General features: G+C 47.8%; 1 protein-coding gene across 1 annotated transcript in view; it reads right to left on the reverse strand.

Annotated features, from left to right (window-relative positions):
• Nucleotides 1–26567, reverse strand: part of Tsnare1 (t-SNARE domain containing 1) — a 460462-nt gene that overhangs the window by 364959 nt on the left and 68936 nt on the right. Inside the window, exon 3 of the mRNA XM_013520010.1 lies at nt 10901–10991. Within this exon, the coding sequence (XP_013375464.1) occupies nt 10901–10991 (91 nt within the window). The remainder of the gene's footprint in view (nt 1–10900; nt 10992–26567) is intronic.

The raw sequence follows: 26567 nt of genomic DNA on the forward strand, positions 1-26567 counted from the left end.
TGACAGCAGCACTGTTCTGACAGCTAATGCTTGCCACCAGGTGAGGGGCTGGTCCAGTTCTACAACCAAACAGTACGGACCAGTCAACATGGACTCATCAGACAGGCTAGGTAAGACTTCCTGGAGTCATGGGAGAAGCTTCCCACCAGCTAAGAGGAGAGAGTGTCGGCCACCTGTGCAGAATGCAGGGTGGAGCTGCAGGATAGAGAAGGTACACGGAAGACATGCTGTCTGGAGGATCTCTCTGCAGAGAGGAACAGCTTGGAGCAGGGCAGCCAGAGAAGGCCCCTTTAGCACCCTTACCTCCACGTTGGCACTGCCCTCCCCAGAAGTGCAGGACAAAAGACAGGAGAAAGAAAGGATTTAACTGTGATCCCTCCCAGCACTCCTGAAAAGCTGACAAAGTCCTCCTTTATACTGCCCACAAAAGCCCAATTTGGGTCTTTAGCTCTGAAGCCGGGATTAGGGATTTGCTGGCAAGGTGCTAAGCACAAGCTAAGGCTGTGATGGTTTTCCAGCTCCAGAAGCCAACAAAGGCAGCTTTCTCCTTCCTCCCAGCCCAGGGCTTGGCCCCTATGCTGAGAAGGAAGAAACACAAACCCCAATGTGTCCGCTCGAGAAGGGGCTGCACACATTTCCCATGAGAAGAGACACAGCTCACATAGGCATCCATTTGGGTACCATGATACTAGTGGCGATCCTGCCTACCTTCCACCCAGGGGGAGCAAGGAGGCACAGATATAGGGCAGCATGCTCTCTCAGGTTCTGGAAAATGAAACACTTTCCAGTGCATACTGATCCTGGTATAGGGTTCTAGCTACTCTATTGGGAAAGGAGCCAATGGCTGGTGATCAGTTTCTCCAAATGACACTTGACTAATTGAAGCTGATACAGTTTTTGGAGGCTGTTACAATGGTAGAAGTAGCTACCTCCCAGCCCCATAGAAATGAAAGGGAACTGGGGCTCAGAGACAAGGTCAGCTCTGCCCTTCACCCCAGACAGGGAAGCACACTAAGGGTCCCTGGCCAGCCTATGGACAAGAGAGTTCTGATGGAAATTGACACTGATCTAGCTGATGGTGGTACTATCTGAAAACCCTCAATACAGAAAGCATGTCCTGTCACTATGACCTGTCCCCAGTCTTCAACAGTACAGCTCTATCATAATAGGGGCAGCCAGGCCACCCAAGCACTGCCCACTGGCTAAGCTTGGCCTGGGTTGGAGATTGACACTGGACCCAGCTGGATTCTATGTCCAACCACAGCCCAGAGAGCAAACTCCAGATGGGCTGCCTATTTGTCCCTACACCCAATGCTTGGCTGCAGAGAGAGGAAGTGGCAGTGGGTACCCCTCATTCCTGCCAGGACTGCTCAGCCTGCACTCAGCAGCCCTAAGCCTCCAATATAACTTGGCAAACAGCCTTCTGTTAAATAGGGTCGGACACTGTCTCATCATTTATAGTCAGAAAAATTCCTGGAAATAATCTAACCTCTCATAATTTCTCAGAAGCACTGCTGACCATCCCCTCCTTATTAAAGTGATATTGAGACATCGCATATCTATAGTTCAGCACACAGAGTACAAGTGTCTCATCTGTGAGCATATAAGGGAGACACCTTCCAGCCAAGATGGACCTGGCCAGCCCCAAGGCTTCCCCCCAGCCCACCATCACCACCTTCCCCTAGCTTCTAACACCTCATCCATCTGGCTTGATCTTAAAATCTATAGGACTGGAATCAGACAGTGTATCACAGTGGCTTTAGTCTTTTTGTCCAAGATAACACTGGTAGACCCTGACAGCCATAGTTCATTCTTTTAACAGCAATAGAGTTTCCTACTATGTGCAATGAACACAAATCACTTCACATCCACTGCAGGGCCACTGCACAAGAAGGTTTGCACGCATGTGGGGCTATTGTAAGTCCTCACACGTGACTCTAGAGCTAGAGCTAGTGAGAGTGAGAGAACCAGACCTTGTGTCTGTTCCTGGTACGAGGAGAAGCCTCAATGTCCCCTCCTAGGTGTGGTACTGGCTGCAGGCATCTGAAGATAACTTTGATCAGGTCAGAGGTATTCCTACTGATCTCTGGTTTACCAAGATTCTTTTGGCCTCGCTGAGTGGGGCTAAATTTTATCACATGCATTTCTGTACCTTCTGGGGTGACCTTACAGTTTTTCACATGTGTTTTATTAATGGGTGAGTTACACCGATTGCTTCTGAGTGCAAATAACTCTCACATTCCTAGAGTCACTCACTTTATAATGTGTCATCCCTTTTATCTACTATTTTTAATGAGTGAGGATTTCTACTTCCAAGTGCATGAAAGACTGATGTGTCATTTCCTGCTTATATCAGTCTTGTGGGAATTTCAAATCCAGCAGTGCTGGCTGGAGAAGGAACAGCAGCCTGTTCCCTTGTGCTACATATTCTGTCATCATTTGTGCAAGTTGTTGTTATTTACCCCTTAAGTACCTGGAAGACAACACCAGCTAAACCAAGCAGGCCTGGAGTTTTCTTTGAGGCACATTTATTAATTAATAGATTTGATTTCTTTTAAAAAATATTGAGCTTTCCAGACTCTAACATCTTGGCAAGTTACAGTTTTCTAAAGAATTTTATAGTTGTATAATTGTCAAATATATCAACATAAAGTTGTTTATAATACCTCTATATTGCTTTTATGAAAACATACCAGATCTTCACTGATAGATCCATTTTCATTCCTGACGCCAGCGGTTAATATTTTTTCTCTGTATCTTGACTCATCTTGAAAGAGTCTAACTGTGTTTACTAACCCTCCTGCAGAACCAGCCCTCTACTTTGTCCTCTGTCTTTCTATGTCTGCTTCCTACTCCACTGAGTTGCACTCTCATATGGACATATAACAATCTGCTCCGCTGAGGGTCCATCCAGCCACCTCTCTGATGAGGCAAGGACATTACAGCTCAGGTGCCCTCCTCTCTGCTCTCGCACTGCTGTCAACAGCCCACATCTTAAGCCCTGCAAATCTGCATCAGCATTACCCCCAAGCCACTGTCCCTTGTGCCTTGTCCTCCTCTGTGACAGGGCTTCCCTCTGAGATCATGTTCCTCTTTCCACTGTAATGGCTCTGTTGATGCATGGACTCGCTCAGTCTTTGTTTCCCTGAAGACATTTTCATCCCACCTACAGAATCACTTCTGAAGAATATACTCCCAGCACACAATGACATGTGCCCACTCCGCTGTTTTCTGCATTCCACTGGTGAAAGTCTATCACTATTTTCTTTCACATACTAATAATAGATAATTTAATTGTACATCTGATTATTTTAACATCTGCACTACCTGTAGGTCAATCTCTACTATTTTTACTTGGCTTAGAAATCTGATGCTGTTAGCCAGGAGATCTAGCAATTTTGGTTTAAATCCCAGACACTATAAGTGAAAAATCAGAGAATCTAGATGATGGACTCTTTCTCCAGAATGGATCTAGACAGGGACATGATTCAAGGGTAGGTTTCAGGTTTCACAGGGCTGGCCTATTTCTGGCTCACCTGGATCTTCCAGAATCCAAAGTAAGATTGCATGGCGCCCTTAGGCACCAGCTTGCTGCAGTACTCTGAGTGCAGTAGTTTCCCTTTTTTTACCTCAGATTCTAGACTGGCACACCATGGAAGCGTATCATCAGATCCAGTCTCTCAAGGAAGCTCACGGTATGCTACAGTCCTCTCTCCAGGATGTCTATCCCTCCAGTCTGGTCTAGGCCACCTCAGTAGCCCTAAACTCTAATCAGAGTCTTTGTAGCCCAATACAACTGCTGCAACTCTAGGTCACCCTTGCTGAGGATACTAAGACACAAACTCACAAGAGGTTCAGGGGCTGACCAGGAAATAGAGACAAAGGGGTTATCTTGGAACCTTTGTCTTGCAAGTCCTGGCTGCTTGGTTGCTGATACCCATATTGATCCATCCACTTCTCCCTTGTGCATACACACATGCATGCTCTGTTTGTGTGTGTGTGTATTCTTTAATGCAAGTTTTGCAGTGGCTCTAGCAAAAAAAGTGGTCTGTGCTTTGGTTTGGGTGTGGTTTGGGTATAGCTTGAGTGTGGCCACCAAAGATTCATGTGTTGGAGGCTTGGCCCCAGTGCAGGGATATGAGAGGTGGTAGAATGTGTAAGAGGTGGAATCCAACAAGAGGTGGCTCGAGCGCTGCTGTCAGAAGGGATCGCAGTAGCTCTTGTGGGATCCTGGTTAGCTCCCTGGAAAGTGGGTTGTTATAAAAGAGTGTGCTGGACCCCTGAATCTCTCTCTGGCTTGCTGCCTCACCATATGGTTACTCTTGCAGACCCTCTTCTCATTGTTATGCCAAAAAGACTCACACCAAGGTTGAATCATTGGGGTTGTATGACCTTGGATTTTCAGCCTCCAAAACTTTAAGCAAAATAAACCTTATTAGTACCCAGCCTCAAGAATTTTGTTACAGCAAGGAAAAGCTGGTGAAGATAGTCTGCTGCCAGTTAGTCCTGGGCAGCAAATAGGAACTGTCCATGGTCATTATCTGGGCACTGACTCTTTGTCAGGCATGGTACCAGAGCCTAAAGAACAAAATCCTGAAGTTCTGAAAGCTGCCCACCAAGGCAGACCCCTCACACAGGCCCTTCCCTTGACCCTTCCTACCCCTCCCTGGAGCACAAATGGCACTGGATTCTGTGATGCCCCTAACACCCACTGACTGTGGTAAATACTCTGTACCCACCTGTTTACTGCCCTTCTGCACCATGGGAAACAGTGCCTGCTCTGGACTTTTCTGTTGGAAAATGTGTAAGAGAAGAAAGACAAGAAGAATAAAAAAGGTTGGGAAGAGAGAAGAGATGGTCAGGTAAACACCAGACACCAGAAAGTAACTCAGCATAACACAGTAAAACTGCAAAACAGGATGGGCTGCCCCAAGCTATGAGAAATCAGATCCTTGACTGGCCTCTGCAGGAATTTGCTGGATGGACTCTGCCAAAACACAAAAGCTCATTGGGCCTCAGTATCCCTGCTTGTCAAAATGGGGATAGACTTGCTCTCCCCATCTCCCAGGAGCTCCTGTGAGGATACCTCTAGGCAGAACTTCTAAAGATAAAATTCATGAGACATGCCACTCTGATCCTGGCTATCTATGTAAGGTCCCCGAGAAGGGCCCCTTCCTCTGCCCAGGCCACCCCAGGGACAAGAGTTAGCATGGGTGTCCAGGGACCAAGGTCCCCAGCTGGCTGCAGTGTCTCACCTTCTGTACCACTCCATACCACTGAATGGCATCTGAGAGCTGGGTTTTCAGATGGTCCAGCTGAAGGCCTTCTGCTGCAAATAGAAAGAGAGCCCAAGGGTGCCCAGGCCTACCCACCTGCAGTGCACAGGGGGCTTTGGTCCCAGCACTTGGCAGCCCTCTCCACCCCAGGCAGGGCCACATACCCCAACTTCTCCACGCATCATCAAGGCTCCACCCTGAGGATTGGGCTCATCACCACCCACTCCCTCAGTCAGCACCCTATGGATCCAGACCCCAGGGTCCCACAGACATGGGCAACACACCCCCAGGAGCCAGGAGCTGCTCTGGTACAGTGCTACCTGACATGTAAGAATCACAAGCCTGTTTCATGGCTCAGGAGCTGAGTCCTGATTGGCTTGTTGCAGGTAATGTAAGCGGTGAACCTGGCCCTGAGGCCAAGCCAAGCAGCCATGCCCACACCTCATCCTACCGTCAGTCTCCCTGCCTTCCCTATCATTCCCCCCACCACTTTGCTAGAATGTGCACCGCTGCATCCCCGCACCCAGAAGGGTATGACCACAAGCTGATCCTCTAGGATGGGGATAGAAAACCTTTAGAACTTTCAGTAATACAAACAGCTCACTGTAGCATGAGTGTCATAAGGTTACCACTGCTGCTCTAGAAGAAGCACTTACCAAGTGAGGGACCAGGCAAATGTGCCCTGAATCCAGTCCTACCGGCTCAGGTTTGATGTAAGCACAACTGACCACCAAAGCCCACCGTCCCACATCCTGCCACATGGAATTGGCAGCAAGAAAATCACACCAGCTTCCAGTGCTCTGGATCAGTATGGGGACAGGCCTCTCAGGCCACAGACCACATACTCTCAGACTAGGAGTTTTTGGGGCATGGCCATCCACCACCACTACTCCCATGAAGAGAAGGAGCTAGATGTGGGCAGGAAGGCTGTTGCATAAGCCACAAGACAGGCTTTCTATCCTGTGCCACAGTTCTTGCACCTACTGGTCTTCCTACTGGACCAGAAGCTCTGTGTAGCCTGTATTGCTGTCCAGGGAGGTACCACACATGAAAAGGAGCTGGGAGAGCCAAACACCATCTGCTCTGCAGTCCATCACAATGAGCATCAGACATAATTTTTTCTGGATAGCACTTCCTGGCACACATCCCTGTGTATACCTCTAAGGGGCTGTGCTGACATCCCATGTTAGATAGAGATCATGTACCCTGGCACATCAGGCCAACTCAGGAAGGAGAGCAGGGGCCTGGGCACACTGCATTGGGGCTGCTTTCATGCTCCAGACTCTGAGAACAAGGGCTCCACGTCTATGCTATAGGAGCAGCAAGCACTGGATAAGAGGACAGCTGGGCTCCAGTAGCCCTCACTTGTTGATGGTGGTGGTTTTGATGACATTTATCCTCTCCATCATTCCCCAGAGATGGGGCAGGATGTGGTGAGCTATTAAGAGGTATGCTCAGAGGTTCTTAATCCCAGATTCTTGCTGAACCACGGAAGGAGCATGGGCTCTTTGTTCCTATGCACCACAGGCTGAGCTAAACTTACCACTTATGCAGCCATGCCCTCACACCTAGCTAGCTGTGACTCAAGACCTCTCTCCTCCAGTCATCATCTCCCACACTGGCAGCTGCTACATCATACCTTCAGTCACCGCAGGGCCACAACATCAGTCCCCCACGGAGCCACAGACATGTAGCCAGTCTCACTCCTGCCACTGAGCCCTCATCACACCCTGCACTTGCCCAAGCCAGTGAACACTGGTTCATGAGTCATCTAATGGCACTGTGAGAGTGAGATGCAAAGCAGTGAGGCCAAGTGGTCTTTCCAAAGCCAGGGATATAGCTCAGTGGCACAAGCACCTGCCTGGCAAACGCAAGGTCCTGAGTTCGATTCCCAGTACCAAAAAAAACAAAAACAAACAAAATCGAATGGTCCTCCTTTCCCTCTGAGGGCCAGATAGGGTGCGATCAACTTGATGGCTATCATGCCTCTCCTCCTCCTTCCCTTCACCTCCACGAGGGTGACCTGAGAAAATAGCCCCAGCATCTCCCACCACCTCTGTGTTTGCTTCAGTGGCTGCTCTCTGGGCTGCATGGATAGGAGGTACAGATTGGTCAACAGCTGCAACCCCTGCCCCACTCTAGACCACACAGGTGTTGGTGCCACCTTTCTGAGGAACCCTGAAAAACTACCACTATAGGGCAAAGATGGGGTGGCACTAAAGGCCATTGCTGATATCTCCAAAAATCCCAAACCCCAGTGGGCCAGTGAATACAGCCATCCCTCCCAGAGACTCTGTGAGAGTGGCAACAGTAGCAATTTCAGCCCCATCACCATAACAGAGACACAGGAACTGTCATGAAGCTTCTCATGAAGTTTACTGTGCTGTTGCCATGACAGCTGAAGCTGTCCTAGATGCTCCACAACTGCTCCAGGAGATATTCGCCTGTCCTAGATGACTGCTCTGCAGCCACCCTCAGTGCCTCTAAAAACCCCCAAACAGATCCTCAAAATATAAAAAACTGCATGTATGGGTCTACTCCTACTCTTCTATATAAATAGCATTCCACCACACTCATCTGGGTAGTCTAGGTGTACTACCTACCCACATGCTGCAGGACAGGTCCCAATAAAAGTCTCACTTGGGTGGTTCTATTGCCTTCCTGAGGTTCTTAGGTAGAGTGGGTTGTATGGATTACACTAAAAAGTTGGTAACATTAAGGGCATTAGCCCTGAAGAGCTCCAGGGAGTGGCAGAGCAGTGAAGAGTTCAGAACAGCAGAGACTGGTGGTAACCTATGGAGACCACAGGGGACTGGCAGACATTGGCAATGTCCAGCAGAGATCTGCAGCGATCTTTGAAGAGCCCCAGAGAAGCAGGGTAAGCTGATGAAAAAGCTTCAGAAAGCCACCAAAAGGGCCTCACATCCTCAAGAACTGAGACACCAAAGAGATTAGTAAAGCACACTTCCGGGTGTATCTGGGTGGGCCATAGGGTATGACCTGAGGAGCTAGATGTGGTCCATGGCCCCTTCTTCTCTGATTCTCCCACTGCTGTCTGCCTCCTGGCTGCCATGAGTTGAGGAGCTTCCTCTACCATGGCTTTCCACCGTGTGTCTGCCTTTGAGCCAGCTAACCATGGACTGAAACCTTTGAAACCAAGAATGAAAACAAACTCTTTCTCCTTTAAGTTGAATATGTGTCCCATAGGTTATATACAAATGCTTTTACATCAAGGCACATCATGGGCTTTGGTATCCAGGGGTGGTCCTGGCCCCAATCCCCTATGAACACCAAGGGATGACTGTGTTGAATAGCCCCTTTGGATGCTCGAGGGCTCAAGCTCTGTGTGGTGGCCTGTTGGCATATGAAGAGGTGAGAGTTGGACCTGGAAAGAGCAGACTTCACATTCAGCCAGGTTCCTCTTTGGCTCTAATGCCTTAGGAAGGACCTCTTCAAAGCAAAGGGGTGAGATTATCCAGCAATGCTGTTGGAGGGTAGGAGAGAGTGACAGGCTCAGCACAAGGCCTGGTTTAGGGTGACTTCACAAGGACCAGGCGGGCCATCACAGCCTTAACCTCATTCCAAAAATCAAAGAGCTGCTTCTGATACCAGTGTGCATATCCCACAAAATCAAGGACACTGTGGGCATCAAATAAACATCCACTGACTGTACCAAACAAGTAGTCAACCTCACCAGAAAACAGCCCAGTGAGGCCGACTGCTCCTGTGCCACAGATCTCAATGCAGCCTACTTTGAGCTGTAGAACACAAGTCACATAAAAGGTACTGAATCAGCATTTTTTTGAGACAGGGTCTCGCTATATAGTTCAGGCTAGCTTTGAACTCACTATGTAGCCCAAGCTGGCCTTGAACTCACAGTGATCCTCCTGCCTCAGCCTCCCTCTTGAGGGCTGGGGTTACAGGTATGCACCACCATGCCCAGCTCTAATCAGCATTTTTGATGAATGAACAAATGAATAACAGATGAAAGCACATGCAAGTCAAAGAATAAAGAACAACGCTGCTGGTGAAAAGGTCAAGCAAGGTAGCCAAGCCACTGGAAATGTTGGTGCTAATCATGTTCTTCAGAGTGACCCTATAAAGAGTCCCAATGTCCCACCAAAGAGCCACAATCAGAGGAGCATCTGCCATTCCCCCTGAAAAGCTGCAGCTGTTATTACTAAATCACATGCAGAATAGCTGTCAGCTGTCCAGAGCTAAGTGCTACAGACTTGTGTAGTCTAAGACTGTCTATTCCATCACTGGACAACTGGCTGCCGCCTCTATGACATGTTTTTTTAGTATAACTCCTCTTTGGGGATCGGTCTTACTAAATTTTTTAGTAATACTTTCGCTAAAGCATAATTTAGAGAGCAAATAACACACCTGCTTTAGGTATGCAATTGTACAACTATCACCACAATCCAGGGTTAGAACATTCTCATCACGTCAAAGTGTTTTTGTGCCTGAGTATAGTTCATCCCATCCTACTCCCAGCCTGTAGCAGCCACTAATCCACCTTCTGTCTCCAAAGATCTGCATTTTCTGGACATGTGACACAGACAGAACTCAGACTACGTGCACAGGCATGCCTGGCTTCCTTCCCCCAGCATGCTGTCTTTGAAGCGCGCCCACACCACGGCAGGTCTTCAAACCCCATTTCTTTCTGCTGCTGAGTAGTGGCCCCCTGCAATGTTGTGCCACACTATGCACACCTCCTCCAGTAGAGGTTGGCAGACGTTTTCATTCAAGGGCCAGATGCTCAGTATTTAGGAAAGTAAGCTGGACAGTGCATTGCAACTATCCAGGCTGCACCCTGTCAGGAAAGCAGTCATAGACAATACGTCTGCCACTGATGAGATTGGGTACAATAAAGCTACATGAAACAGGTGGCAGGGGGCAGCCAAAGTCTGCCTACTTCTGCTCGTCAAACCCTAGGTTAACAGTAGTTAATCTTCTGTAACAAATACCCTCCAATCTTTGGGGTCCTGCGTAGGGTATGGGTAACAAAGAGGCAGTGTGTTGATCTGGCATGGGGGAAATGTGGCAGTGGAGCTGGGGTAGTGGCAGTTGTGGCTGGGACAGTCAGGTGGTAGTGCGAATGGTGATGAACATGCGCTGTGAGGAGGAGGGCAGTGACTATGTGATGGGGAGCAAGATGAGGGCACATGTGTAGGCCTGAGGAATGATGGGTACAAGCAGAGGAGCACAGGAAGGGGAGGAAGTATGGGATAGGAAGGCATGGGGAGCAGAAGAGTAAGAGGACACTAAGACTAATGATGGTGATCATCCATCTCCCAGAGAGGCCAGGCCAGGAAGACCCAGGCTACTCTCATGCCTACTATGACATAAACCCCCAAAGAGCAGGGAATCACAGTGGCTTCACTCGGCACACAGCCAGTCTCACGAAACAGCTACAGTCCAAATGACTGAATGTGCTGGCTGCTGGACCCCAGAGCCACATCAGGCCAGCCCAGGCCAGCCTGAGAGTCCCTCTTTGCATATCAGTCTCCAAGTATTCTTCCCCTGCCATATTCCTGACTGCTGCAGACACTAGGGACTTCCTTCTCACTTGCCCCCCAGAATCTGCCTCGGCCAGGCCCCAGCTCCCCAAGGAAACATACCAGGCAGGAGCGTCGAAGGAGCTCCAACATCTGCTTTATGGCACTGGTGCTGGTCGAGATGGCTTTGTTGGTCTCCTGTTGCACAGTGTGCCTGGGGCAAAGAAGGAGCCAGGAGTAGAGAGTCAGGGGAGAGATGGAAGGCATAAGAAGCCCAGGGAGGACATAGCCAAGGGCACAAAGGAGCAGGGACAGGCAGAGGGGGTGATGAAGCAGAGATGGTAGACAAAACATGCAGAGGCACTGAGATGCAGAAACAGGAGAAATTAGGAGAGTTAGAGCAAGAGGCAAAGATGAGGAGAATAATAGAGAGCCATAAGGAGAGAGAAAAACACCAAAGATGCCAACCCAGAGAGATGGTAAGGAGTTGGGGCAGGGGACGGGAACAGGCAGAGAATATAGGAAGAGACAGGAGAGGCAGAGCAGGCACAGGTGAGCAGACAAGGGAGAAAACAAGGTGAGTTCTGGGTGGGGGGCACATGGTTGATGGTAGGGATGGCACAATAAAGTCACCAAACCACTATCACTTGGTCCACCTCAGATATCCCATACATGTAGAGCTTGGAGCCCTGAAGACCCATTGTGGAGAGCGTCTGCACCACCAAGGAGGCTCAGCTGCAGCATCCCATAGAGGAGCCCTCAGGCTGCATGGAAGGGGCCTCTGAAGGCCCCTGGGTGAGGCTGCTGTCACCTCCAGACCAGTGATGCACGAGATGAGAAGCAGGTCTCCCCAGCACTGCACCAGTTACAACTAAGAGTGTGATCCCAAAGAAAAATAAAAAAAGCACCAACCAATCGCTGCTGGAGCTGGTCTCCTCCCCACTCGAGGGACAGTAGGGCAGACTTGACCATGGCCCTGCTCTGGGCCCACACAGCCAAGCAAGGAAAAGATCTTGGTCTAGCAGGAACAAGAGAACCCTCCCTGACACTTTGAGATGTAGCCCAAATGCCCGCACTCTTGCACTGCACCCTGTGCAGGCTGTGCCAAAGCTGCACAGCTCCCTCACCCTCACAGTGGTCAGGGCAGACACCATGCAGGCCTTGGGGGCGCAGAATGAGATAGATGTCCTGCAGGTGGGACCCCACCGTCCTTCCACCCAGCCCCAACCCTAAATGGCCTGTGGGGGGCAAAGCATGCGGCACATAGAAAAAGGGGAATGGCAGCTAGCATATGCTGGGGAGCCACGTATGTCAGGAGGAGGAGCCAAGGATAAGGTGTGAGATGACCTTGTGCCTCCAGGTCATGAAAAGGCTGATGGTTGGGGTCGGGACTGTCCTGCCCCGATAACTCAGTCACATAGATAGTTACTGGACCCAGTTGGGTCTCACCTCCTTCCCCATTCTGAATTCCCAGTGTCAGAACCCAGAGCTCGGCCCTAGGCCACCTCCTCACTACTGCCCTCATGAAAAGATCTACAGTGACCTTACCAGCCTTGTAGTCTGAGTCTCATCTGACTGCTGCCACCCCTAAATCTAGCCCTGGCATGACCTGAACTCCAGAATAGCCTACCTAAGTCGCCCTTGGCAGCTCTACCCAGATGACCACATGCCCCTTCCTCATCCCCACCTCAGCCTCTGTAGTGCTGCCCTTCCAGTCCCGGCAGCAGAGCCCCAGCTCTGGTGACCAAAGCCCACCTTAACTCTCCCATGTTCGGTCCAGCCCACAGTACAGTACATTGGCCAACAACCTGTTTAACACCCAGGAATGAGTGCGTAGGCTGCACAGCTCCCTCACCCCACTGGCCCCATTTGCCACCAGGGATCCCACTTGGCCTCCTCGCATGCGTACCCCACAGCCCTATCCACTCCCCTCAGCCCCACCCGGCCACCACCACAGCATACTCCAGCTCCTACCTAGCAACCTGAGCAGTGCTGCTTAAAGCATGTCCAAGTCATCTTACTCCAAGCCTCAGTGCTCACCGGTGAGTCCACGTTTGATTCCCCACAAAGCCAAAGTCCACCAAATGGTATTCTGGCCCCGCCTACCAGGAACAGACACCCCTGCATCCCGATTCCACCTCCTAATACTGCCCTTTCCCTGGCTCCTTCTCCTACAGCCCCACAGTCTCTGCTGTTTTTGACCAAGCCAGACACTCCCTGTCTCACTCTGTTCTACTGTAACCCAGCAGCCCCTAGGCAGACAGGCAGCCACCTGGAAGGATGACTGGTGCTTCAACTGCAGGGTAGTGACAAAGTCCCCAGCACAAGCCCCAGCCAGGTCTCTGGGAGATAGACTAGCCACTACCCACACTAGCCTTTGCATAGCAGTGACCTCTCCACTCCTCCCCAGGCTCTATCCAAATGGTGGCAGGGAATGGGCCATATGTGCCTGGCACATCTTCCTGGATCCATTTGTGCTACAGTAACAGCAGCCTGCTTCTGTCATGGGATGTGCAGGTCCTCTTCCAGGAGTATCTCTTCTCTGTCATTTATAAACTGTGGCCATTGTGCAGGATGAAAGCAAGTAAAGCCCCCTTACCCAATCTAGCAGCCTCCAGGCATCTGATCACTCTGCCACAGCCTTGGTAGCAACAGAACGTGGCCAGCCAGCAAGCCAAGATGGAGTTATGGACGGGATGACGAAGGATGTTCACTTACCAAGGCAGGCAGTCAGAGGGGAAAGGCATTTGAAGATCAGTGACAAGCCCAAGCCAGAGTCCCACACCACAGCTCCGGAACCACTCCTTCTACCACAAAAAGCCAAAAGTGGGATGAAGGGAGGAAAGAGGCAGCAAGCACAGGGAATGCAGCAAAGCAATGCTTAAGGGAGCTGCTGCTTGAAGCTCTGACCTCAGAAAGAGGACAACCAAAGCAGTGCCCCAGAATCCACCAAAGGAATCAGCAAACCACACACGCAGAAGTAGACGGAGAGAAATGATAGAGAAAATAAGGACAAAGAAACAGACCTATGACAAAAACAGTCAGTGAAACCAAAAGTATTCTCTGAAAGGAACACAAATTACATAGCCATAGCTAAACAAACTTTAAAAAACCCAAGTCATCAATGTGAAGAGAGAAGAGGGGATATGACTACAGATCCAGCACGGAAAAGGTAAGAAGTGAGACATCATGCCAATAAATCTGACAAAGATGCAACGGCATAATCCATCTAGAGATACAAACTATCCAATCAGATTCAAGAGAGACAGGCAACCTAGAGCTCTGGGGTTCCGAAGGGGTCACATTTGTACTCAGAGACATCCCCAAAACACACAGGTGCAGCCTCACTATCAAAGAGAAAATCCTATCAGTGCTATACAACATCAGAAAATTGAGAAGAAACTGTATATAATGTAAAACCACTTTTAAGACCAATCTAAATTAAACTCTGTGAGTGGAAACCACATATCATTCAGGAAAACAGTAGCAAAACTCCTTTACAAAGTATTAGAAAGCTGAATCCAAGCATACATAAAGGAGATAATATGCCATGACCAGGAGGAGTTTATCCAAGAGATGCAGGGTTGCTTTAATACCCAAAGCCCATGCGTATAATTCTCCTAGGGGAATAAGAGGTCAGAAAGCACAAAATATGTTCAGTAAAAAGTTTTGACAAAATTCAACACTTATTTGTGATTGAGACCAAGAAAGGTAGGGGGAAGAGAACCTGTTAGTTAAGAACAAGAGAAGCCACATCTCACTTGCTCCTGGAGAAAGGCCAGCCATGCACGGCACTGGCTTATCACACACATTTGAATGCCCTGTCACAGGGAAAAGAGGAGCACCAGGCTGAGAGATGAGGGAGCACAAATGCTTCCATTACTGACATACGTCCATCCATGTGGACCATCCCAAGGGATCCCTAGAAAAGCTCCTAGAGCTAATGAGTGAACCCAAGACAGTCTAGCATACATAGCAGGGCAAAAACCGACTGTACTGCTGAATTGTCACCAAGTAGAAGATGAAATGTAAACAATATTATTTGTAACTGTATGAAAATCAGGAAGTCAATAAGAGAAATGTAAAAAGATACACATACTGAAAACTATAAAGCCACTGCTGAAAGAAATGGGAGAACATATAAATAAAAGAAATGTGTTCATGGGTTGGAAGACAATATTGTTGAGATGTCAATTTTCAAAGTGATCTACAGAGTCAACAAAATCCTAACCAATACACAACAAATTTTTAAAAGTAGATATCACCAAGCAGATTCCAAGATTTACATTAAAATACAAGGGGTCTGAGTAGCCAAGAAATTTTCAGGAAAAAATAAGCTGGAAAACTGACACAGGTGGCTGATTCTGTGACTCAGACACGAGACAACACAGCATTGTCATGTGGACAAGATACATCTTGTGGAGAGAGTAACTCAAACTGCACACAGCAACATATTCCAAGAGCTTTTCAAAAAGGTGCCAAAATATTCAACGCAGGAGGATGGTTCTTTCAACAACAGTGCTGAAACAACTGGATTCCTGTATTTTAAAAAATGAGGCCTCAATCCTTACCTCATGACATACACAAGAATAAATCTCAAATGTATCATAAGCCTAAATGAGAAGGCTAAAAACTAGGAAAACCATAGAACTATAAGAAAGCATGAACCAGGAATGTATCAGCCAGTTTTTCATTACTGTAACAAAATACAGTGGTACCTAGGTTCCCAAACTTAATTCTTGCCATGATTCTGATCATAAAATGGAGCAAATTCTGTGACCAGAATTGTGGAAAGAATTAAGTTCATGAACCTAGGTACCACTGTACCTGAGGGAGCCTAACTTATAAAGAAAAGAGGCTTATTTAGCTCACAGTCTTGCAAGCTAATAGTCTCATGAGGGTCCCCCAAGCTGCATTAGATGGTGGTACGGCAGGAGCACATGTACATCTCCATCCATATGTGACACCTCTCTCTTTCTTCATAAAGCCACCATGATTCAATCATGAGGGGCTCCACCCTAATGATCCAACTCAATCTAATCACTCCTAATGGCCCCACCTCTAAATAGCACAATTAGATTAAATGTCCACCCTCTTAATGCCATTCATGTAAGGTTTCGGAGATTAAATTCCTACATGATCTTGGAACAAACCATGTTCAAGTCATAGCAATGAATGAAGATGTGTATGAATTTCACTAGCATAACAAACTTTGGCTTTTCAGAAGACAGTCTTAAAAATGAAAAGGCAAACTATAATACAAGAAACAGACTCTCCATATAAGTGCCTGATAAAGGGCTTAAGTTGAAAACATAAAGAACTCTTACAATTAAGTATTCAGGAGATACACAGCTCAAATAAGAGGTGAAGATTTAAACATCCACTACAAAAACAAGATGTACAAGTGGCCAATACACACATAAAAGATGCTCCATAGCATTAATCACCAAGCCACAATCACACAGCACTCACTGTGCACACTCACTGGAAGGGCCCCACGTAAACAGGCTGACACTGTCACGTGCTGGGAGATGCCAAGCTGCTACGGCACTCTCACGTCCTTGGCAGCTATGGAAAACAGCACAGTCACTTTAGAAAAATGCTTGGCAGCTTCACCTACAGTTAAACACACACTTGTTATTCAACTCAATGGTTCGACTTCCACCAATTTATCCAAGAGAAATAGAAACACACATAAAGACCTGAAAGAGATGTACATGGCAGCCTTTCTCACAGTGCTAACTGGAAATGACCCGGGTCCCTCAGGAGGTGATGCATAAACAGAATGTGAAGCTGCCACACAACAGAATACTATTCAGCAATAAAAAGGAATAAAATCTTATCACATGTAGGAACATGGATGAACCTCAAAAACATTACACTGAGTGGGGAGAAGAAATACCCAAGAGAGCACAGATCATACACTATAAGGGTCTGCGTGCACAAAGTTCAGCACAGGCAAAACTGTGCCACAGTTCTAGAAAGTGGGCTAGCGATTATGGGGTGGAAGGGGCTCAAAGTGAATGTGTGAAGTGAGTAAGCACCCTGCATCTGCTTGGCATGGCCACAGGTGCATACAGACATGCACTGCACTGACCTGTGTCCTGAAGGTGGGTGCACCTTACCACCACTGAGGAAGGGCCACTGCGGTGGAGCTGATTAAACACAAACACACTCTCAGCCAGGAAAGAGGACAGAACTGCAGGGCTCTGTCTGCCACTGAGAGGATCCCAGAAACAGGATGAGAGGGGAAGATGGGAGAAAGATCAGCACCCTGCAGAAGAGGGAGACCAGTCCCAGCCATTGTTCACCCCGATGTGGGCAAAGCCATCATGAGTTTCCGAGCATGAAGAGGTCTTCCAAACTCTTATAAGGAAAGTCCTGGCCCGGTCCCTCATCCAGAGCCTTCCTCCAAGCCAAGGCCATGTCTCCTCTACGTAGGGCTGAGAGAACCATTAGCAACACACCGTTGCTCTGCCACTTCAGAAACACACATACACACTGGTACCAGACCCGCCCTTCATCAGAAATGGTCTGATCAAATTTTCACACTGCTCCAAGATAGTCTTGCAATATGGAAACTAAGGTCCAAAGAGGAAGTGACCACAGGAAGAGTTGCTAAGAGTCAGGAAAGCAGAACAAAGTCCACAGGGTAAAGAACTCAGGCCTTTTGCTCAGAGATGACAAAAGGTGAATTCAGCCATCAATGTGCGTGTTCCAAACACACAAAAACACTTGCTGAGCTTAGTGCTACGGTACCTGCCTGTAATTCCAGAACCTGGGCAACTTAGTGACTTAGCAAGACGACATCTCAAAAAAAAAACTTTTTAAAGGGCTGAGGATATAGCTCAGTGCAAAGGCCCTTGGTTCAATCCCTAGTGCCACAAGATAACAATTAAAAAAAAAAAAAAAACTTGCTTGAATTGCTGTACTGCTGCTGTTGTGGATTAAACACCACAGGGTGCACATAGGCTACATCAGGGGCCACCAGTCTTCACTGTCTTCACTGGCAAAGGAATAGAGGTTAGAAGGGCCTGACTTTTGGGCTCACTATACCCAGGATGCTGACACACAAGCATCCCACATGGTGGACTGGACAAGGCACACAGGGCAGGAGCAGACAGAGTGGAGGGTCCTGGAGTCCTGACTTCAGTCAGCCTGGTGATTCCCTGGGTACAGAAGCAGCAGGATGGCCAGCTGGCACAGATGTGACACCTGAGCCTGGCAGTCAAGTACCTGTGGTGCTTGGTATGCTCAAGAGACTTTATAGCAGCCCTCACTCTCAAAGTCTGGATAAACTTAAGGTAAATATGAAGACAGTGGTTCCACAAGAGGCTGGGAAAGGATGGCAAGGTCCAGGCTTATCCTTGTGCCACAAACTAAAACCCAGACACAATATCTGAAACAAATACATCCTAAGTGGGTGGAGGCATCACAGGACGGTGGTCACAGAGAAGACTACCCAGTGGGAAATCTCCACACCTTCCCCAGATTTCTTCTAGGAACATGCTGGAACATGTTGCAGGGAGCGTGCTGCAGACTGGACTGTGTGTTCCCCAAATTCCTAAGTTGAAGCTCTAGCCTCTATATGGCATATTTGGAGATGGGCCTTTTACAGATGACTAGGACAGACTGTAAGATTAGATGGGGTCCTCCGGGGGCGCTTCATGTTCTCATAAGAAGATGCAGCAGAGCACATGCCTCCTCACCCAACACTGGCTCAGATTCTTGCTCTGGCTCCTTTTACCTCATAAGGAAACAGTGAAAGGTTTCATCTATAAGCTAGGAAGCAACCCTCAGCACACACTATACTTGGCACCTTGACCTGGGACTCCCACATCCAGACTGTGAGTAAAGCATCCTTGTTGTTTAAGCCCTAGCATGGGGTGTTCTGTTATGGTACCCTGAGCTGACCGAGACTCAGCAGGAATCCCAATTAATGTATAGTGGTCTTGTCGAGCTGAGACAGAGATCAGAGCTCAGCGAAGCTGAGGACACTCAGGCTTGACAAATAGAGAATCAGCAAGGAGTGAGAAAATGAGCTTCAAATACTACCCAGATGCTGGTGAGGCCTGCTAATGCTAACTGTGCATGTACAGATGGAGTTCCTTCAGGATGGCAAGAACTGGCGGGCCATACACTGAAGGACAGTATGCTTAGGGAGGTAGGTAAGGCAGTTAAGCATCTACCAGCCTGAGAAGAGACCATGCTATAAACCTGGGATTAGGCCTTAGCAGCAGTATCATATTATGTCTGAAGGAAATGCTGCAATGAGCCCATCTCTCAGAGTCTGAAAGAACCCACTGGTCCTTAAATGCCTCCAGAACAAACCTAAATATTGTTCCAAGGAAGACAGCAAAACCCAGACATTCAACAAGCCAAAAATGAACAGATATGGCAAGAAGCAGGAGTGTAAACAAGAAGCAGAAGAATCAGTCTGGGACAGAAAGAAGACAAAGGTGATAGGTTTGCAGACAAGGACTTTAAAATATTCTTATACTATAATCTCAGAGCTCTGAGACACTGAGGCAGGAGCATCACAAAATGAAATTTAGGCTGGGTAACTTAATGATGTAGTGAGACCCTGCCTCAAAATAAAAAAATAAAAATCCACTGAGGGTATAGCTCAATGCAAAGGCCCTGGGTACAACCCCCAATACCACAATAATTAAATAAATAAATAAAATAAACACGGCTAATATGCTTAAGAATTTAACGTGAAACATGAATATAGCAAGGACAACAATGGAAGATGCACAAAATAACCAAATGCAACTTTGGGGGCTGAAAACTGCAATAAATTTACAAAACAAAAATCTGCTAGAATGGTTTAGCAGCGGAGTAAACACTACAGGAGGAAAGACTGGTGAACTTGAACATCCACCAATAAAAACTGTTGCAACTGGTGCTTGGAGGAGAAAAAAGGCAGAAGAGGAAAACTAAGCCTGGTAACCTAAAAAATAGCATCAAGCAGCCAAACGTAAGTATAATTAGCAATAGAGAAAAAAGAGGAGTGTGAAAGCTATCTAAAGAAGTTACGCCCAAAGTTTCCACACTGGATGAAAAGTACAAACCCACAGAACCAAGGCATTCAACAAAAATCTAAACTAAGATAAGCATACGGGAAACCACTCCAAAGAACACTAAAGTAAAATTGCTACAAATAACCGACAAAGAGAAGGTAAGTCAATCAAAACTACCACACTGAAAGTCAAGGAGGTAAGTCAGAATCAAGAAGAAAAAAGAATAGTACCTCAGCACGAGACGAGAACAGCAGGTAGTGTAGCACGCTGACAGCTAGCATTTTACTAGGTTAAAGGAGAGCGAGGGAAGAAACTGAAGAGATATGAATGAGATCAGATCATTAGTTCAAGAATCTCAGGGCTCGGACGTAGAATAATTACCCACAAATAAGAATGATATACACACTTAAGTGCATCATGTTAAAACATTTAAAAACCAAACATATATGTGCAGAGCAGCCGAAGAAAAATATACATCATATACCCAGGAACAAGAGAAATAACAGCAGACTTCACATCAGAAACTATTGATCCAGAAGAAAATGAAGACATCTTTAAAGTGCTAAGAGAAAAATCTGGAAACCCCAAACTCAATACCACAAATAAAATGTATTTCAAAATTAAAATGTAACTATGACTTCCTCAGACAGAAAATAACAAAGAGAATTTATTGCCATCCACTCCCTCTTCCCTTCAAAAATGCTGGAAGCTCTTCACATAGTTGGACATGAAAGCTGACAGGAGCTTGGGTCCACAAATAAGGTCTCTAGAAACAGTCAAAGTCAATGTACAAAATATGTTCAACCTATTTAAGATGACCATTTACACCAAAGGCAGCAGGAAGGTGACATAGATGCACTGCATTTATGGAAGTCAAAGATAAGGCATCAGCACAGCAAGGGAATCAGGGCATGCCATGGATTCCGTGTACCATAAGTGAAGTCAGGTAAACCTATGTGAAAGGACACTGTGACCAAGATGTACACTTAAATCCTAGAAAATCATAACATAAATAATACTATGCACATAGACAACTAGATGAAGTAGACAAATTCCTTAAAAGGCTCAAGAAAGATATACTGAATAACATTTTATCTATGAAGTAAATTAAACTTTTAAAACAAACTAAATTCATAGTTTTTAAACCCCAAACAAAGACACCATGGCTCAGAGAATTCACTGGCAAACTCTACTGGACACCAAATGAAGAAATAATACTGACTCTGAATTATCTCCCCCAGAGAGTAGAAGCAGGAACGCTGCTCAGCTGTCTGTGTAAGGCTGGTCCCACCTGCAGGTCAAAATCAAAGATCTTTTGAGGAAAGAAAATTACAGACCAACATCCCTCAAGACTGTTGGGGATTAGTACTGTCAACAAAATGTTAGCACTCTGAGCCCAGCAATACATTCAAGGACAAAGCAAGATTTACCCTGGGAATACAAGACTGCTTTAGACAGAACCACATATGAGTACACTCAAAGTATGATCTGAGGCCTGTCACCTGACTTACCCCTCATCTGCACACACCACCGGATGATAACAGGCCCTGATCCCTGGGGACCAAGAGGTCCCATGGGATTCTGAACAGGAAGCACTTAGGGGGTATATTAGTACCAAACTTTAAGCCTGCCAGGGCCATGACAGGCAGGGCAAAGAGCACCATGGTGGATAAGAGGAGGCCTGGCAGGAGAAAGTCCCACAGCCAAATCTGGCTCTCTGGGCTTAAACTCTCAGGCATAATATGGCTAGTGCACCTGAGGCAAGGGGCCATGTAAACAAGAACATAAAACAGGAGCCCAACCATCAACACTGACAAAATAAAGTTTAATTGTGTTTTATCATTTGGTTCACTTATGTACTTACTACTACTTATTTTACTTCTTATTTTATGCTTAGCTATGGATGGATTTATTTCTTTAAAATGAAAAAAATCTTACTACAATCCTTTAGTCAATGGTATGTTAGGAGACTTCACAAGCCCTCCAATAGTCACAATCAGAAAAGAAACCTCTCTGCAACATATCATAATCAAAATCTCAGAAGTCTCACACAAGAACAGAATCTTAAAAGCTGTTAAAAGTAACAAATCATCTACAAAAGCTAAATTCACTAGAATTACAGCAGACTTCTTAACACAAACCGTAAAGGCCAGCAGAGACTGGAATGATGTGTTTGAAGCCCTAAATAAAAACAATTTCCAACCCAGAATGATCTTACAAAACTGTCTTTCAAAACTGATGGAGAATGGGTGCAAGTGCTGGCTCCAAGCAGGTCATGGAAGAGCTGGGAAGGAAACAGGAGTCTGTGCCCTGAGCCCAAGGCAGGACGGGGACATAGGAGGGAGTTGAGGGCCACAGGGGTCTGCAGGAGGTAGAAGGAGCAGTCTGATGAAGGGCTGATGGTTAGCGGGGCTGGGGGACAGAGCAGTATCCCACAGAGGCAGCAAACACTGAGCCAGAGGGAGGGCCTGGGATCTCAGGCAGAGTCCACCCTTCATCTCAAGGCAGTGAGGGGGATCCTGACCAGGACCATATGCAAGGGAACTGCACCTACAGTGACAAGGTGGTTGGACTACAGAGGACATCTAGGGTCCACTGGATGATAACAGGCCCTGATCCTTGAGGACCAACAGGTCCCATGGGATTCTACACAGGAAGCACTTAGTGGCCATATTAGTACCAGACCTTAAACCTGCCAGGGCCAGGCCAGACAGGACCACATGTACTAGGACTCGGTCCAGGGGAGGTGAAACTGCTGGAATGGAGAGGAAACACATGTGAATTTCACCATGAGGTTGGACAGGTAAAGGTGAGAGATGGTCACAGCCACCTAGAGGTCTCCATGATGGACAGTGTATCACAGAGGAACTCCACTAGCATCTGCTCCCATACAGCTCTGAGAGGCCGGTTTTCCCACTCAGGTCAGTGAAAAGCCTCAGGAGGCACATTTAGATACAGACCAAAGCTTCTGGGTGCAGAGATACTACTGCGGGGTGAGAGCAGGAAGGTAGAGTGTGGGGCCCATGGTGGCAAACGAGGTCAGGGCTGGACAGGAAGCACAGATGGCAGGTCCTCATGGGCCATAGCAACTCTGACTGAGGCAAGGTACAGAAGCGGGGGAGACCCACTCCCCAGGGTGACCAGCACAGCAGTGAGGGAACCTAGAACCAGCAGACTACAGACACTTCATTGAAGGACATCTGTGCTTGTAAAAAAAAAAAAAAAAAAATCATATTCATGGTAACATTAGTTATAGTAACAACAAATACAGCACCCTACATTTTTGTGTCTCATCTCCCATCTGTTCTCAGAGCCATCCTGGCTAATCCTAATAACACCACCACAGCACACAGAACAGGGGTGGAGGGACAGGAACAGCCCTGCCTCTACCATCCAGGACACACTCCTCTGTTCTGGGATCCAGCGCCAAAGTGAAGGGTATGGTGGTGACCTCAACAGACCCTGGGGTACTTTAGCAATTAGTTCAGTAATGCAAAATTCAGAACTCTAGTTCTGCATTAAGGAAGCCAGCCTCTTCGCCCATATCCATACATGGGATACAGCCATGATGTCAGATGCCCATAAGCACAGCACCTATCCTGTCACCGTAACAGATGCTGGCCTGAGGGTAAATCTGACGATTAGGCAGAGCCAAGAGAAACTAAGGGACCTTCAGCCTTGATCAAATTAGAGCCTCATAACTGCTAATGCTTCATTTACAAAAGATACATCCCCATAAAGCCAGGCCTGCATGATTTCTCATTGCCAGTAGCTAAAAGGTGAGACAGGTGGGTAAGCCAACTTCTGCATAGCTGCCCTGCACCCCAGCCAGGTCGGTGCTGCACAGCAGTCAGATGGGAGCAAGCTACAAGTCACTGATGGGTGTGTCACCTAGGCAGGTCTGCCCTAGGCCTGAACCAGCCTGGGTAGGGGGCTCTATTACTACCTGCTTTAAGATGCCATGTGGAGGTAACTAAAAGTCCTGGGTATTTGGCTTGCACCTCAACTACTCCTTGTAACCATTCCGTTTTACAGAGAAGGACACAGAAGTCCTGAGAAACAAAGGAGCCTGCAGGTGCCAGCTGGACAGCTAGGACAGGCAAGGCAGAACAGGCCGGCCCTGAGCTCTCATCACCTCCCCTGTAGCTTCCCTCCCAGGCAGCAGCCGCTTTCCACTCCAGACCCAAGTGATCAATTAGCACCTTTATCTTCTTGGCCTTCATTCCTAGTGTCTGCAGGACTCCTGCTGGTTCCATGGAGGACTCCACGGCTGTAGCAAGAGCCTCAGGCCGAGCTGCACTTGGTTTCCAGTCCCTACCTTCCCCGTGGAGGGCTGCTCCAGTCCTGGTCAGGCACTGTCCCTGAGAAACAGCTCCACAAGGCTTCACCCCACAAACAGACACAAACCAGCACTGAGGTGTAGACAGTCCCAATTGCTACCCCTTTGGGGAAAGGAAGTGGCCAAGAAGAATGAGCAGGGAAGGCATAAAGTAACATAAAGGGGTCATGGGAGATCTAGAAGCCAGGGAGCAGTTGAAAAGCCCAGGTTGTGGACTAAGAGGGTGAGGTCTGGGGTGACCTATCTCCAAGACCACTTTGAAAGATCACTTTGATCTCAGTTCAGAGAATCGGCCATCAGGGTAAGATAAGAGGTTCGAGGCCAGGCAGAATCACTGCCAGGGCCCAGGGGAGGGAAAGTAGGCAGGGCCATGTGGTCACAGGGGTAAGAAGTGGTCAGACAGGACACATCAAGGAGAAAGGACAGAGCAACCCATGGAAGGGTGAGAGCTGGGGCACAGCTGCATGCTGGGTCCATGCTAAGGGACAGGTCAGCCCACATGCCCCTTGATCACCCTCGGGTAGCCTTGGAGAGACGCCTGGGGGATTTGAGGCATAGAGGGAGTCCAGGCTGTGGTACAAGCAAGACCAGCAAAGCAGAAGGAAGCTAGAGGGAAAAAGGGGCAGGAGCCAGCCAGGAGTCTGGTAGGAAGTGGGCACCATGAAGGTAGAAGCCCAGGAAAACAAGGGCCACAGAACAAAAAGGAAACTTCTAAAAGGAGAGAAACAACTAAACCATGAAAAAAAGCCAGGGAAGGCAAATCAAGCCACAAGGAAATGCCACCTCACACCTACTGGGACAACCAGAACCAAAAAAAAGAGGCGGTGACATTGTGGAGAAGGGGGGAAAGGGGAATCCAAGACACTGCTAGTGGGAGTGTGAGATGATACGGCCCCTGAGCTGAGCACCCGGTCTCGGGCTCCAGGCTCAGGCCAGGGCTCACCTGCAGCTGCAGGCGCAGGCATGTATGTGCATGTATGAGCAGACTACATGTATAAGGTGCACGTGGCAACATGCACAGGTGTAGAGACACAGTGAGCACAGCTCACAGGCTATACAAAGCTCCTGCGTGTCACTCAGTGTCCCCAGAGACCAGAGGCTCCTGTCCAAGGAGGTCACCACCCAAAAGAAGCAGGAAAAGGGATAAGGAACAGAAGCCCTCATCACTGTTGCATACCCATATGTGGCCACCACAGCACAGGCAGGACATGGAGCACCCAGCCAAAGGCAGTGCAGACCACTTACACGGCCTGAACACCAGCCTCAAGGCTGGCTCAACTACCCCTCCTCAGCAGAGACCACCCTGAACAGAACCATCCCCCTTGGCTATCCCTAGGTCCAACTACCATACAAGGAGCTCTCAGGAGCACTTCTATCAGGTCTCACCCGTGCCTGCAGAGGGCCTCCCCCCTACCCTCTGCACATATACCATGTGGTTACCAACCTCAGTGACCTCTGTTCTCCCAGCTCTGCTGGTCTGAGGGAACCTGAGGCATGTACTTCCTCCACAGCTCATCCAGTCTCACAGCGGGTGTGGGAGAAACCAGGGGGAACAGAGCAGGGAAGCAGAGAGGAGAGGAGCTGGCCACAGCAGCGCACCCTGGACCTGGCTCCACCAAGACTGAGTCCGTCCGAGACTAAGCCTCCATCCTGAGAGATGGCCATGACCCAGTCGCAGCAGCTGGAACTGCCTCACTCAAGTTCCTTACAAGGACGGGACACCACAGCACCGCATTCCCAACAATCCCACCCTGCATACACACCAAGAGACACGAGGACTTCTGTGCCAAAAAAATTAATGCTCAGAGCTACATTACTGCTTGGTAAGAGGGTGAGGTGCTCACACACTCAGCAGCCAACCAGCAGAGGTGAGTGAGACTCATCTGACACCGGGCAGAGCACTGTCAGTAACCAGGACAAAAGTACTGACACAAACAGTTGATGCATGTTCAGCTTATTTCACTTAAAGAGTATGGTCTCTAGGTGCATCCATTTTCCTATAAATGTCTCAAATTTATCCTTCTTTACGTCTGAGTAGTACTCCATTGTATAAAAAAATATATATTTTTTATCCATTCATCATTCAATGGGCTTTGGGGCTGTTTCCAATATCTACACGTGTAAACATTGCATTGTTTCTCTGATATGAGAAACTGAAAGTGTATATAAGGACCAAAATGTATAACAGCTATTGCAAAATAGGAAGAAAATGTTCAAATGGGAAGAGGAACAAAGGATGGGGAAGGAGAAAGGAAAGAAAGAAAAAGAAAAGAAAGATAAAAGGGAAACAAAGCTTTTGTAAATGACAGGGAAGAGGGGCAGAAGAGAGGGGAGGGGAATGGGGAAAAAATAAGTATCAGGGTATATCGCAAACAGGTACAGGTTCCGTATGATGAATGTGATCATCATGATGTATATCTAAGCTGCA

Source organism: Chinchilla lanigera, unplaced genomic scaffold (genome assembly GCF_000276665.1).
Source record: "Chinchilla lanigera isolate Chin_1 unplaced genomic scaffold, ChiLan1.0 scaffold00053, whole genome shotgun sequence".
In the NCBI taxonomy this organism is placed as follows: domain Eukaryota; kingdom Metazoa; phylum Chordata; class Mammalia; order Rodentia; family Chinchillidae; genus Chinchilla; species Chinchilla lanigera.